General features: G+C 37.1%; 1 protein-coding gene across 4 annotated transcripts in view; it reads left to right on the top strand.

The window, feature by feature from the left end:
• NALCN (sodium leak channel, non-selective) overlaps positions 1-16,218 on the top strand; it is a 222,852-nt gene that overhangs the window by 141,777 nt on the left and 64,857 nt on the right. For all 4 annotated transcript variants that reach the window (XM_087937920.1, XM_087937918.1, XM_026708401.2 and 1 more), the window contains 3 exons: positions 1,823-1,954; positions 4,199-4,366; positions 9,157-9,348. In XM_087937920.1, coding sequence (XP_087794046.1) covers positions 1,823-1,954; positions 4,199-4,366; positions 9,157-9,348 — 492 coding nt within the window. The remainder of the gene's footprint in view (positions 1-1,822; positions 1,955-4,198; positions 4,367-9,156; positions 9,349-16,218) is intronic.

Below are 16,218 nucleotides of genomic sequence, written 5' to 3'. Positions count from 1 at the left end.
GTTACTGCCCCACTCCAACAAAGCAAGGGAATACTGATTTGTCAAGGGGTGTAAAGCAGGAAGAGATGGGCAGGAATTCATTAAATTTAGGATGTCTGAAAAAGTTGAAGCTAATGACATCTTTTTTTAATGTCCTAAACCAGGAGTGTCAAACTTGTGGCGTCACGGTGATGTCACGTGATGTACTGTGACTTTTTCCCCACTTCACTAAACCAGGTGGGGATGGGGCCAGCATGTGATGTACCTGGCCCATGGGCCACAAGTTTGATACCCCTGCCCTAAACTGATTGAAGAACCAGAGCAGGCAAGTGACAAAATATGCACAATGTCATCATTTATTTAGATACTCAATATAGTGTTACAGATATTGGGACATAAATATATAATCACAGTATTTACATGATGATGGTCCCCTCCAGCTTTGTTTTTAATTGAAGAATTAAGAAGCTGAAGAGGCTTCTTGGATGAGAAGTGAAACATCTTCAAAGAAAAATGATAAAGTCCAGTTGCCTCTTGAAAAAGCACTTTTGGGACAACCATGACCTGGATGACCAAGAATCTCCAATTACAATCTTTAACCTTCAGTGAAGAGACTTTCATCCTGTGGTGCATTGGTTCAGGTCAACTAATAGCTGTAGGGTTAATATTTGTACTATCAGTATTTTCAGATCTTAAGGTTTGTAGATTTTTTTTTATTTTTTGTCAAGGACTGCATAAATAAAAACATTTAGCTTTTGGTTTGTTTATTTTATTTTGATTTCTATAGCCGCCCATCTCAGCAAACGATTCTGAGTGGTTCCCCCACCCCCATTATTAGTATTAGTATTTGGGTGGAAGACTGCAAACTACAGTAGGAGGGGTGTATGTGTGTGTGTGTGTGTGTGTGTGTGTGTATCAGGTATGTCAAACTCAATTTCATTGAGGGCTGCATCAGGATTGTGTTTGACTTAGGGGGGCTGAGGTGAGCATGGCCATGGTGGGTGTGGCCATGGTGGGCATGGCCAGCTCTATGTTACTTGTGTCAAGGGCGCCTGTGGCAGCCCAAGCACTCTGCTAGCAAAAATGGTCTCCCGAGCTCCATTTTCGGCTTCCTGCAACCCTCTGCAAAAATGGAGCTTGGGAGGGTCGCATGTGGCCCTCATCAGTTCCACTTTCAGCTGCGACTGCCTCCTGAAACTCTGCCAGCAAAAACAGAACTCGGGAGGGCTGCAGAGGCACCGCAGGCCGGTCCTTCACTGTTTCCAGGGCAACCCGGAGGGTCAGATCTAAGCACTCTTTGAGTTTGACACCCCTGATAGAGAGAGAGATGTACAATCTCAAGTGAAGGCCGTAGAAAATCATTTTGGTATTGTTCCCAAGAAAGCAGCATGGATGTATTAATGAACTCATTAACAGCTGAGCTTGTCTTGAAGGAGACCTTTTACTTTATTATGTCATGTAATCAGATTCTGGTTCACTAATTCACAGTTCTTACCTTCAAACAGAGAAGAAGCAGAAAAACCTGAAATATTTTAGAAAGACACAATATATTTAATGGTAAGCAAAAGTAGCTGAAAACTACAATAAAGAGAATCAGAATAACACCCAGGTTTCTGTGTACGGAAAGCAATGAACCGAGATCAAAGATACCATATATCGTTGTTTTTATACATTTCTAAATATTAAAGACACTTTATTAATTTATAACTTATGAATGAATGGCATTTCAAAAAAAAATCAGATAACAATGCTTCTGGCTTCTACAGTTTTCAGAAAATAAAATCGTCTCTTTTTTTTCCAAGATAAACATTTCTCAGCACACCTATGTTTTAACTCTCTGCAGAGAATGATGCGGTCCTCAATTTTCCATATGTTTATCCTGAGCATGGTAGCTGTGGATGTCATTGTTGCTGCTAGCAACTATTACAAGGGAGAAACTTTCAAAAGCCAATATGATGAGTTCTACCTCGCAGAGGTGAGTCTTCCTTTCATTATTGATTTTTATTGAACCAAGGAAATTTCCTAACAGTGAGAGCAATTAATCAATGGAATAACTTGCCTTCAGAAGTTGTGGCTGCTCAATCACTGGAGGCTTTTACAAAGAGACTGGACACCCATTTGTCTGAAATGATACAGGATCTCTCCTGTTCAAGCAAGGGGTTGGATTAGAAGACCTCTAAGCAGTGGTGAGATTCAAAAAAATTTACTACCAGTTCTGTGGGCGTGGCAGGGGAAGGATGCTGTAAAATTTCCATTCCCTCCCCACTCCTGGGAAAAGGTTACTGCAAAATCCCCATTCCCTCCCCATCCCACTAACCTACTTTCCAGCTCCATTCTCCTGTGCAGGGCAACCAAAGAAGACCCAGCCTATCGGCTGGGACTTGGGAGGCAGAGAATAGATATGCGTGGGGCCAGTGGTATTTGCCAGTTCTCCAAACTACTCAAAATTTCCGCTATCGGTTCTCCAGAACTGGTCAGAACCTGCTGAATACCACCTCAGCCTTCAAGGTCTCTTCCAACTCTATTCTATGTTCTATGAAACAAATCAACATTATTGTAGAGGCCTGACCAAGATAAGACTGATTTAATATGATTTAAATGGTGATGAGGCTGGGATGGTTGTTTCAGGTTACATCTTTTTAACTTTAATGCAACCATAAAGCTTTTTAACTGATATTGATTTAATTATTTACCATCAAGTTGTTTTTGACTCCTGATGGCCACATAGATGTTCTCTATGATGATCTGTCACTAACTTTTCAAGGTTTGTATTCATCACCACTATAACTGAGTTTATCCACCTTGCTGCTGATTATTCTTTTCTTCTCTTTCCTTCTATCTTTTCCAACACTAGAGCTTTCTCCTGGTTTTTGCATAATGTCTCTAAAATAGGATAATTTGAGCCTGGTCATTTGGGTCTTGACTGAGAACTTTGGATTGATTTGTTGGATAATCAATTTGTTTTCTTAGCTGTCACAGTATTCTCATAAATCTTCTCCAATATTAATGTTCAAAAGCATATCCATTAATATCAAATGCCAAATTTATGATTATACCCCATTGTATGTATTTAAGAGCGTAAGGGAGGGTTAACATAGGTTTGTGTTGTTTAGATGTTGATATTTAATTCAAGAAAATGTTTTGCACGAGCTGTATGTGTTTATCTTGCCTTTGACAAAAACCTCTCAAGCAAGTTTCAAAAAGGGAAAGTGTTCTGTCCCACCTGTATCCACAGGTGAGAATCTCAAGTTACAGAGTTCAAATACTTTACGCAAACAAAACCAGAGACAGAAGATTCAATTGCTCTGTTATCACAGTCCTTTGGCAATCCTCCTAGAATCTGTCTGGCAATTCTGTATAGTCCGTAAATCACAACGCTGTAGTCAGACGCACTTCTTTCCAAGGCAAAATCCACTTTGTTTCCAGCAAAGATTACGAACTCGTACACTCCCTTATATCCTCTGAGAGAGGGCATGTCAGTCTCATTAATTAATCCTTTGCTGGACGTCTCAATCTTCTCCTAGTTCTGGCATCCAGCCAGCATCCGGCAGTTTCATCACCGCTTGAAGCCTCTGACACACTTTCCTGTTTAACAGTTAACACCTGAAGTGCAATCAGGGAAGTAGATTCAGGGGAGGGAGTGGACTCTGAAACCTCCAATAAATCAGGCTCATATCTCAGATCCAACTCCTCTCCCTCTACTTGACTCCCCTCTAAGTCACTTAATAATGCAGGCTCGAATCTCAGTGGCAGATCTTCTTCATCGCTCGAACCCACATCTGCTGACTGATCAGGTTCAAATCTCGGAGTCATAACAGGAAAGTATGCAGGGCAAGCTTGGCCAATAGGCCAAAAGGAATTTCCCTTACAGTATGCCTTGTTTTAAGAAAGATATTGGTAACTATGTAGCAGATATTTTTCTTCCGCTCTGCAATTCTGACAGTTAGGCATGAATGTTTTCAGGATTAAAGGAAATACTTTCTTGCAACTACTCGGCTTTTGATAAGCTGATACATCCAGTTTACCACTTGCTGCAATACAACACACAGTCTTCCAGACTTTTTCCTCATATCAGAGATTTGATCTGAATCTGAGGTCTTTTTCTTGGGAAAGTTACTATGCCCATGAGCACAAAATTTCTCATGCCATGTGATTACTGACATATAGTAATTCTGAGAAATTCTACTTCGGCTCTTTTTGTCCTTTTCTGTTCCCACAGGTGGCCTTTACAGTCCTCTTTGATCTGGAAGCTCTTCTAAAGATCTGGTGCCTGGGATTTACTGGATACATCAGCTCATCTCTTCATAAATTTGAACTGCTGCTGGTTATGGGAACTACTCTTCACATTTATCCAGTCCTCTACCATTCACAGTTTACGTACTTTCAGGTAGAGTGCTAATTTCAACTTCAGTATACCAGGGGAAAATATTATTTGAAATCACTCCCAAAAGTGTCTAAATATGTTTATTAATTTATTTTGTGGCTTTATTATTTTCATTTTCAGCATGATGCTCACCTGTCAAGCACCTGTTGAGTAGATATTTCTTATTGAATCATTGCATTTGCTGTGGCAATACAATTTTTTATAATTTAATCCAAAGCACTGTAAAATTCATATGCCACCTTTCAATTTCATTTTCAACTTCAACCATAGCTTTTCAGATAGGTAAGTCCTCCAAATATCGATGTACTAAAATGCAAAAATATAATATAAAATGCAAAAATATAATATAAAAGCCAATAATTAAAATCATTAAATAAGATTTCTTTTTCTGCTCCTTTTGAGCTTTACTATTCTTCCATTGCCTGCATGGCTTGTTCCATCCAGGTTTCGTGCTCTTCTTCCACAGCTGACACAGGCTGCATCTCAAAAAAGATTCCCAAGCTTTCTGTAACTGGTGCCCGAATTGGAGGTGCTGGTCTGAGTGCACAGGGTCCATAAAGTCCCTCATGGCGAGGAAGAACTCTGATCCCAAACTTAGGTTGAAGAGTGTGATGACCCAGGATGTGGCACAAAGGCAACCCAGTCAGATAATTAGTAGGAATCCCTTTATTAGCTCCAACTTTGCCAACATACTGGTTACCTTCTGCCTGGAGAAAAACTCTCCCAAGAACAGCCTTTGGTGGCTGCAGAGAATCAAATCCAAGACATGGTCAACAAAAACTATAACTATAAGTCCAATCAAGGCAAAATGAGGTAATTAGTTCAGCAGGTTAGGAGCAAGAATTCCAGATGTGAAGGCATGACAATAACTCAACACAGTTGGGAAGACACCAGGAACACAGATAACTAAAGTCAACACAAAATAAACTCACGTTTGCTCCTAGCAGCTGCTGCACTCAGCATGCATCTCTTTTAAACTTTCTTCCCAGGTGTGGCTAATGAAGGGAATCGGGGCCCTTTCCTCCCCCGTAAGCCACGCAACCCAGATTGCTGTCTTCTCCATTCCTCCCTGCATGCCCTAGAATGAAGACGGGGTAGGCCTGGGTCTTCCTCTGGACTCCCTCTCCCTTGTTCTATCTCTCGCCTGCTCTGGACTTTGCCCTTCCCCAGCCTCCTCCACAGCCAACGGAGCCACACTCCTACTCCCTGTCAGCTGTTCATCTTCCTCCTCGGATTCAGACTCCAATAGGGGCATGACAAAGGAGCAGGTGTTTCTTCTCATGGGTTCTTTGGGTTATTGGCTGGATGGTTTGGATGGATTATCCACCACGCTTTGACATCTCCTGTCAGCTGAAGGCTGTCAACCCAGAAGCAGGCCGGAATTTCTTTCCTAACACTTGCTGATCTGCAACTAACGCCATCACTGGTTGAAGGATTTGTTGTTTTGTCCCGGTGTCTCTGGGAATATCAATCATTATGTTCAACTCCACTCGGCCATTTTGTTCCTGGCACCATTTGGTGTCAGTGGCAGAGTCCATTTTGTTCACCTGGCTCATTTCTCTGGACATGTTCTTCACTGTTGTGGAAGGACCAGAAGCAGTTCCAGATGATCCCACAGTTGTAGCACTCACTTCTGAAGGAGATTCTGATGATGATCAGTTCTCTTCTCAGATGACCCGCCTGCCTTGTGAGTTTTGTGAGGCTTTAATTAAGATAATAGCCCTACCTTGCTGATTTCCTTCCAGTGTGTTCTCTGCAGACCCTGGAGCTCACCTCTCTAGCCAGAGGTGATGAATCAAGAAACTGCAACTGGATCAGAAACATAATCACTTCTGAACTTCCCCACTGGTTTAGGATCTTCACCTCTCTTATAGCAGCAGGAATGTCCTCTTCAGCTGGGGACACTGCAACAATTCTCCCTCCTTTTCCCTCTGAGTTGTTGTGTCCGGTACTTCTGCTGCCCTGTACTTTGATTCCATTATCTCTTCTGGAGACTACATCTCCCATAAGGCACTGCAGAATCGTCTTCCTGTTCAGAGTTTAATGGATCAAATTCCAGCCCCAGGGTGACAGATTATTTGGGGCCTCTCTAGAAGAAATTTTTTTACATATTCTCAACTCCAGTATGGTATTGAGATTTCCATATAATAATCAGGCTTTTATTTATTATAAGATACATCAAAGACCCTTACTTTTGGATCCTTAGGAGACTTTAGAGTTTTGCAGGATTTAAAGGCATTAATTGATTCATCACCGAAATTCTGATGATCAATTAGATCCTTGGATTTAAAAAGGTATTCTGATTAAGACATACCTTTTTAAATAATTTATAACCCATTTAGTATTTTATTTTAAGGTTCACCACAACCTTTAAAGGTGTAATCTTTAAAATGACCATTTAAGATTTGAAAATCAAAGATTTTTCATAAATCAGTGGCTGAAAGTGTTGTATTCTCAAACTAGTCAAAATATAGATCTAAGGACACCACAAAATGAAGAATGAAATATCTTCTAATACTTGCTTCACAGTCATCTTTATTAAATTCTCCTGGGTAAAGTTACATAGGATTTTTAGGCAAAGTATCCGCATGTTTTTAATTTTAAGTTACTTTCTGCAGTCTAGGCTTCCTATCCCCAAATGATAGATGGAGGACTTTGAAAAATGCATTGGCTTTACTACATGAGTTATCCCTTCCGTCCATTGTGGCCAACATTCATTTCCCCAAAGCCCACAGATAGATTTTAAACTGTAATTACACACACACACACACACACACACACATACACACAAGCAACTATACAGCCATAAATCTTGCATGCAAATGCAAATGAAGATCCAAGCTTGCCCTTGATAGATGACTGTTAGATCTAGATTTGATTAAAATTTTAACATTTTAATTATAGAACATTGAAGTCTTCCTGGAAAGAGATAACAGAAAAGCCAAATTAATTCAATGGACAGGCTATCTAGTAGCCTATGGATATTCAAAAGTCTGTGGATGCTAGAAGAACAAGGGGAATGAAAATATAAATACATCAGAAATTATTACAGAGAGTCCTCAATTTTCAAATAGTTGTTTAGCGGCCATTTAAATTTATGCCGAAAAAATGACTTATGAACAGGCTTCACGCTTAGCAAACATTGCAGGGCTCCACAGTCACATGATTGTGATCTGGTTGCTTGGCAACTGGCATTTATTTACAATGGAATACTAGTCCTTAGATTACATGATTGCCATTTGCCAGTTTCTCAGATGACTTCTGACAAAGAGGTGGGTGAACCCATTTAATGACCATAGTGATTTGTTTAATGACTATGGCAAAAAAGGTCGTAAAATCAGGCACAGTCATGTGATGACTCACTTAATGACCTCATCATTTAGCAACAGGTTCCAGTTCCAGTTGTGGTCCTATGTTGGGAACTACCTGTATTGCAGCCAAAATCACAAAATAAAAAAACAACTGTTTCCCTTCAAGAAAAACTATCATCATAGTTTCATCTATTCTGATTAAAATATATACACAGATATTGATTGAGTGAGTGAGCGAATGATTAAAAGTCAATTAGCATAGGAGGCATGATACTTAGTGTGACATGGAGATACTATTTTCAGGGTGCAAATTATCCCTTATATACTGTACCTCACTTTCTCAGAATGGGGAACAACAGAGCTTCATCCCTTTGGTGAAGACTGGGATTTAGGAATGTTTAAGAGGAATTTTTTTGTTCCTATTGTAAACCTTTCTCGATTCTCCCATATGTAATGTATTTTTCTGTTAGTTTCTTTACAAAAAATGGGAATGTTTGATCCCATCTGCTCTATTTACTCTGATATCATCAGACATATTGCAGACATACCCCCTCTGTTCCTTCAAAGCAAATGATAATGTAAGAGACAGACAGACATATGGGAATTTGAAGAGATTCATGGGTAGACAACAAGATGTCCTCTGAATGTTAGACTTTTCATTTTTTTGGTTATGCTGACTAAGGCTGAAGGGAACTTATGATGAAAACATTATATTGCAAACACTTTAGTTTTCAATTAAGAATCAAGATAGACTTGCAAAAAAATGAAGACTTCTCATAACTCTTGTAACAATAACTCTTGAAATATTTCAGTTTAACCTACAGCTCTAACCTAGATTTTAATTGCTCTCTGTTTCTGGAAGTTACTATTGGCTATTTAATTTGGTGTTTCTTCTTTCATGTTTGTATTGATTATAAGGCATCATATTCAGATGCAAATGAAAGAGAGAGAGAGAAATGAACTCTAATCCACCATAAATTTCAGTTTTATGAATATGAAAATACTGAAACTTTGGCCATTAATTTGACATTATATAAAATAATACATTTAATGAATATAGATCTTATGACTTAGGAAAGTGTTTAAATTAGATGATTTGGAAAGCCTAATAGCATGAACAGAGTACCCCTTCCCTAAGCATTCAAGTGGTCACAATCTTTGGAAGCGTCATAAAATTGTTTCAAAGTCCAGTTGTCACTCCCAAGAATTCCAGTCAAGTGAAACAGCAGAACAGACAAAAGACATGTGCAAAGTGCCAAGGAAGCTTCAAATCAGCTGAGCAAACCTTTCAAAGGGAAGAATTTCTTAAATGATTTGCTCTTCTTTTGAATTTTTTGCACATTCCTAACACTGTAGTAATCATTCCATCTACTGTATTTTTCAAGCTATATGCCATAAGTGTTACTAGAAAAAGAACCAATTTGTTGCATTTGTCAATCTGCAGCTACATCAATTAAAAAAACATTTCCTTTCTCTCTGCAGGTACTTAGAGTTGTTCGACTTATCAAGATTTCTCCTGCCCTGGAAGATTTTGTATACAAGATTTTTGGACCTGGAAAAAAGCTTGGCAGTTTAGTTGTATTTACTGCCAGTCTATTAATTGTAATGTCAGCCATTAGTTTGCAAATGTTCTGTTTCGTAGAAGAACTAGACAGATTTACCACATTTCCAAGGGTAAGTTGAAAATTCCATTGCAACCTGTCAGATTATGGCTGTTTAAAAGTGGCTTTATACTTTAATCTTATTAATGCCAGTTCCTAGGCTTCTGTGAGAAAAGATTTTGTTGCGAGATCATTCTACCTGAATTCTTAGTTCAACGGTAATCCTCCACTGTCACACAAGAAGAGCTGTGTCAGAACACTATATATTATGGCAGGGTAAGAACCCACTGTAATACCCAGCAAACTAAACAACTGGAGAGAAGGTATCTACATGAACAACTCAGGCAGAATGGGTACCCACAAGCATTTATCACAAGATGCCTTAGCAACACACAAAGGAGAGAAAGGAACAAAGAAAGAAGGTAAAAGACCAAATATATGGCACACTCCTGCATACATCAAAAACATTTCAGAAGCAATAGAATGTAGCTTTCAAAATCTGCAAGTGGGCATCACACACCATCTAGAGGCTTCCATATGAGGACAAATCATGTATTGCAAATATCTCTTGGAGGTAGGTAACACTTCTAATTTAACCTACCAGATCCCCTGCATGGATTGCCTCTCTAATTATGTAGGACACTCGGGGAGGAAGCTAACCACTAGACTGCAAGAACACAAGCAAGTGGTCAGAGAAGGAGACCCAAATTTATTGGTAGCCTCACATTGCAGTGAACAAGAACATATATTCAGTTTTGCAGCTACTAATATTGTTGGCCATGCAGGTACAAAGACAGCCATGGAAATGATTAAAGCCTGGGAAACAGCTCCCTGGTCAGTCAGCAGGAGTGCTGGTTTACCACTGATCAGATGCTTCGGAGCCAAGGGCTTGGCAGCACAAGGAAACAACAGCCAATGATCAGTCATCAACAGATCAATCAACCAATAAGAAGGTACCACATAAATATGAGTGACAGAATAGCCAAAAGTACATATTCCAGTAAAGAGAAATTTCCTGAAAACGGGTTCCATCACAAGCCTGAAAGCTCAGAAGAAAAAACATCTGATCTTGGTGACCAACTCAGATTTAATCTTGCAACATTATCCTGGGAGACGTATATTTGCCTTTATTCATAATGTAGCAACAGATCATTATAGCGTTTTTGTGGCCCAGATAGGTTTTACATTTAGTTTACCATTTGTAATGTTTTACATTCCTAGAGTGTTAGGGTGTGAATATGGCATAGCTAAACATAGCCTGTCCCAAAGGTGTTTTTTCAAGAGACAACTGGATTTCTGGTTTTTCTTTGAAGACATTTCATTTCTCATCCAAGAAGCTCTTCAAAGAAAAAGCAGAAAGTCCAGTTGCCTCTTGAAAAATCACCTTTGAGACAACCATGATCTGGATGACTGAGAATCTCCAGAGACATTAAACATTGTCTCTTTTTCTTTTTTATTTCTGAAGGTTTTTGTTATTATGCATTTTGCTCTTTTTTTTTTTGTGGTAAAAAACAGCTGTGCTGTCCTGTGGAAACAGTTCTGTTCTTTGGCCCTACAAAAAATGTCTTACAAAAAATATGCCACCAAAAATTAATAGTTTTGTATCACATATTGAGTGCTCTGGGCTTCATATGTTTCTGATACCTATAGTAGAATACCTACATTGCGCATAATTGATTTTAGATTTCTGGTTTCTTGATTGACAACAGTGTGGATAGGTTGTTTCTGCTAAAACCTGTAGTGGCTAATTCTCAATCAAAAATATCAGTACTAAATGCTGACTACTAATATTCCACAAGTGGCTTGAGAAATATGTAAAAGGTGATAATGTAAGATTGATCCAGTTCACTGTTTAAAATGATGATTCTGGACTTAAATATGCCTTAGGTAATATGTGCAAAGCAGAATAAAATGGCAACTCACTTGGTAATTGGTTTGGTGTACTTGTTTGAATGAATATAATGCCTTTTTCTTAATCTGCTAGTCTAAATTTATGTAAATTAAAGGTACAAATAATGTAATAGTGTTAATGAGCCAAAGTCAGCTTCCTATTATTGCTATTTCTTATGTCTACACTGATGATTAGGTCAATTAAATTGAAATAAATAAGAGCATGTGATAGTTATATGTAAGAATTGATAGTAACTATTTTTAATTAGAGCAGAAAGATAAGCAAAATATATCATTCCTACAATTCTGAATAAAGGAAAGTATCTTTTCCCATTTAAAAACTAATATATCGGTATAATTGAACCTAAAAATGCAAGTTTGCCCTTTTGTTGCTTTAGGAAAACGATCACTTCTAGACTGAAAAGTACAATTGTTTTCAACAAATTCTCTACCTTTATTAAACTAAAATCAATGTACATGGCAAATTACTAGGTAAATATAGATAGAAAGAAAGATCTTATCTAAAGAAACTTCCAAATGAAAATTTCAAAATAATTAACTAAAACTACAGAATTTTTCCCCTAAAGATATGAAGCACGTGAATACAATTTTGTCGTTGCAGAATTGTCCCTAATCTTGATATATAGATTGGAAAATTCTTTAAACTTTAAAATCACATTTGAGGGAGTTTTTAACTGTTTTTATTTTTATTTTATTGTTTTGCTTTATTTTATTCAAAAGATTAAGAACCAAAATCCAAAAGAAAAGAATTGAACAGAAACAGAACAAAACTGAACAAAAGCATTGAAAAATGTGAATTTAAAAAATGCAAAAGACAAAAAAAACATTCTCCCCTAGTTGAGCGCTGAAAAATCTATTTCAAGCTTCTCCCCTTGCAAAGCAAGTCCAGAATTTATAAGGTTTTGCATCTATTTGCACCCAATTGACCTGTCATGCGTTACATATGTGAAAGGTAAAATAATTAACATTTTGAGGCCTTTGAGACTAACATTGTAGTCACAAACACCTTCTGATTAGACTTACCTACTTACTTTTAAGTCTCTTTAATTTCTCTTTTAGCTTGAAAAATCGTCACATGGGAATTTCTTTCCTTCTATTTCAGCGGAAGATTAGCAAATGTGCTGGAGTATAGTTTTTGTTTGTTTTTTAATCTCATTTACACCTTCCCCTTTTGCAGAATAAAGGTTACATTTAAACCATCCAATGAATAGAAAATTAATATAATAATGATGAGGTGTGGCAGCAGGATACTAAAACAAAATATGACATAATTCAGAAATGATATATCCCGTCATTACTTTAAAATGGTGGTGTTTTGTTAATATCCTCCAGGCTATTTATTCTAATGCCAATACTGTATCACTATGCCTTTTGCATTTCCCTACTTTTCCAAAAAGCTGTTGGGAATTCTTTTATGATTGGTTTTTAATGCAACCTGTTTCTTTTAATTTTTAAAAAACACTATTTTTGTTATCCTACTTTGTACAGTTAAAGTGCCTATAACAGAGAAATCTACGTATTTTAAAAGAAATACAGCGCTAGGCGAATGGAGAAGAGGAATTCTGCTGATTTGTGTTCCATAAATGTGAAAATAGAACTAAGGTTCACACTAAAAATGGTTTTCCAGATTTTTCTTTGAGTTCAGTTCTGGGCCCGGTTCAGAGTAACATCCTCCTTGTTTAATAGATTATAGCAGTGTATGGACTTCAGCTCCCAGAATTTTCCAGCCAACACGGAGGTTGAGAAACACAGGAATACAGAGATAGAAAATTGCCACCTAGAATCTTCTGAAATGGGTAGCCATATTAAATCAAATAATGAAAGTTCCTATAGGTCTTGACATATGAAACCAATGGCAGCAGAAGACTTTGCATATCCAAACACTGATTATGGACATATGTTTTGGGTTCCTAGGTGAAAGGGAAGAGGTAGACAAGCATTTTAGCTGGGCACAGTACCATTCCCCTCTAAGTAAAAGCAACGCTAAAATGGTCAGCATGTTCTGACATGGAATCTTTTGCTCAAGATGCCAAAAGACTTAGCAGAAAGAACAATTGATTATCACATCCATTAATGTTGCTGAAGTACAAGCCCTGTAGGAACATTATATGTTTTTAAGAGAAAAAGAGAAAAGGCAGACCACTTTTATTTCCTAATGCCTCTAAATTCCATGCTTTCACATGATATCTTGACAAACACGACATAAATAGAAGTTTATGGTTGCCATGACTACCATCTACAGCATTCTCTCTCCCATTTTTGTCAGACAGGCAAGGTCTGTTATATTTTGTTTTCAGGTGAACGGTGGCTTCTAAGATCCAATTTTGTAATGGGTGGTATTTCTTCTTTTCCTTTTTCCTTGTTTTTTTAATTGTTGAAATTGTGGTTGAACTGTCTTATAAACTTTATATTTTTGTGCATTGTGCTTTTTGTGTTGGGGAAGAATTTTTTATGGGGCATAGTTACTTCAGGAAATAGAGATTAATATTCCAATGAATATCACACTCAAAGATGTGAAGGCTTCCACACAAAAAAGAGAAAAAAATATTTTAAAAAATGAGATTTTTTTTTTATTTTTTTTCCAGAGGCATCTTTTTTAGAAAATGGAAATAATATATTTTAAAAGAGCCATTTTTAATATCCTTGTTTTAAACATGAAATGGTTAAAATATGAAATAAAGGTGTGAAATATATACCAAATATAAAAATAGACCACAGAGATCAAGAAACCTGTCTCAAGACAGGCAAATATCCATTCTTCAGGAATTCATGAAAATTATAAAATGTTATAAAAAATGCAGGATCCAAGATTGAAACTTCTGATAGTGCTTTAAAGTCAAAAAATGAGACTGACTAGACTAGTCTACAAATTTTGGGAAATTATCAACCTCTGAGATAAAATGTGTTCATTTTACATATTTTGATTAGATAAATTAGAAAACAGGTTATAAAGGTGCTGGTTGGTAAACATGTTAAGATATTTCACAATAAAGATTTATACACAGGCGAGTATAGTTGCCTACAAGCGAGGGAGGTGTCTTATGATCATGATGCCTCATAACTTCTTGACAAAATATGGTAGAACAATGAAAATGGTACCACATGGAAGTATATAAATTTATCTTCACTTTGAGAACAGCAAGGCAGATAACTATGAAAAACAGGTGGAAAATTTGTTTAGACCCTAAACACTTTCGACCCACTTGGTTCAAACATGTCACTGAAAATTCACTTCTTACACTCGCATTTAGACTATTTCTCTTTGAACTGTGGGGCAGTGAGTGATGAGCATGGGAAGAGATTCCACCAGGATATTGCAAGCATGGAGAAAAGTTAACAAGGGAAATTGAGTCTATCCATGTTTGCCGATTACTGCTGGAATCTCCCCAGGGATGATTCTACTGCAGTTCACAAGAGAAAAGCCAAAAAGTGCAGTTTAAGCACAGAATAAAAATGGAACCTTGTTATTTAATCTGATGTTACAGCTTGTCAGTTTTTCATGCAAAAAGCATGAAAATATTACATGAAAAACCAATAAATGAATGGAAAGTTGTGCTTTCGGTATCAATCAAAAATTAAATTTATAGTGATTGGTGTGGCACCATTCTCATTGCTATGTCACATTTTGCAGAAAAGTTATGGAGCATATCACACATCCCCTTTGTAATTTTGAATTATTTTGATGCCATTTTTGACCTGAAACTGTCTCTTGAAAACTGGAGGCAATTAATGCTCAGGACTTAATTTTCCTTTATTAGTGACCCAATTCTGATAAAATTAAGCTACTTTCATTTCCGAGGCTTTCTCTTGTAGACCAGTGTAATGTTTAATATGATGGGAATACATTCTGCTTTTTCTCCTCCTCATTTCTTTCCTGTATATTAATGTTTTTTGAATCTGTTTGATGTGATCAAAGATGGATGTCAAAAAGTCAAGATGGCGGTCACAACCATATAATCAAAGTCCTGGGGCTTTTGTACATGCATTACAAGAAACAACTTATTTGATAACATAGCTGTGGCCACCATCTTGACTTTTTGACCCCATTCTTCAGAAAGTGATCCAAAGACTGAGGAAAGAAATCTGAAGATATCAGGACATGAAAAGTTCTGTTCTAGCTTTTCCATGATCTGATATTTGACAAGTCATACATTGCAGCTAAAAGTAAAAAAGTTGCTGCTGAATTGCCTTGATGAGTAGCATTAACTAAATTTAAAAACAATTAGAATAAATCTGAAGGGTTCTTCACACACATATACTGTACACACACAATTTAATTAAAAAACCCTCTCTACTTGCATAAATATCCAGGTCTCATTTTCACAGCTGTTGGGTTGTTCTGACAGCAAGATAGCTACATCTCTGATTCCTTTTAGCATAACTGGTGGGAAGTATATCTTTCAACTAAAAATATCTTGCTCTGAAAGAAAGATTGCTACTTTCCAAAGTTAAAATCACTGTATACAGCCATATTATCTTAAAACTAATGTTTTTCCAATGCAGAGGTTGTCACTTACAGGAAACATCTTGGAACACTGTTAGAATGAATCATATTATAAATGGTGGTTTTGATTTTCTTAGACAAATAGATGATAGTTTTTTTAAAAAAGTTCAAAAATAAAAACGCAGCTCCATTTAATACCAGAACCAGATAGTTACCACCAAGAAATAATGTAAACAATATTTGTCATCTTTTCTATGTTTTACTAAGTGAGATATTCAGCTCTGTAGAAGAGTTTAGACTACAGTATGTTGGTTTGATCGTGAATCATATTATGATCATATGATTCAAATGCAGATACAGAATTGAGTTCAGGCTTAGTGCTTAACATCTGAATGGAGGTTTTATGATCATCTGGATATGGTACCTGTGATATATAAATGTGAGAATAGAAATTGGAGAATTTTTTTTCCTATCCAAGGAATAAGTACATGGAGTCTGCTGGTGAAATATAGTCTGCTAGCTATAGATACCTTTAGGAACGGCACTAAACTGCTTTCACAACTGTACTTCTGAAATTCAGTGGTGCTC

The sequence above is a fragment of the Pseudonaja textilis genome, chromosome 8 (assembly GCF_049901715.1).
Source record: "Pseudonaja textilis isolate UNSWEBS1 chromosome 8, rPseTex1.2, whole genome shotgun sequence".
Taxonomy (NCBI): domain Eukaryota; kingdom Metazoa; phylum Chordata; class Lepidosauria; order Squamata; family Elapidae; genus Pseudonaja; species Pseudonaja textilis.
This window is presented reverse-complemented; position numbering and strand designations above follow the sequence as displayed.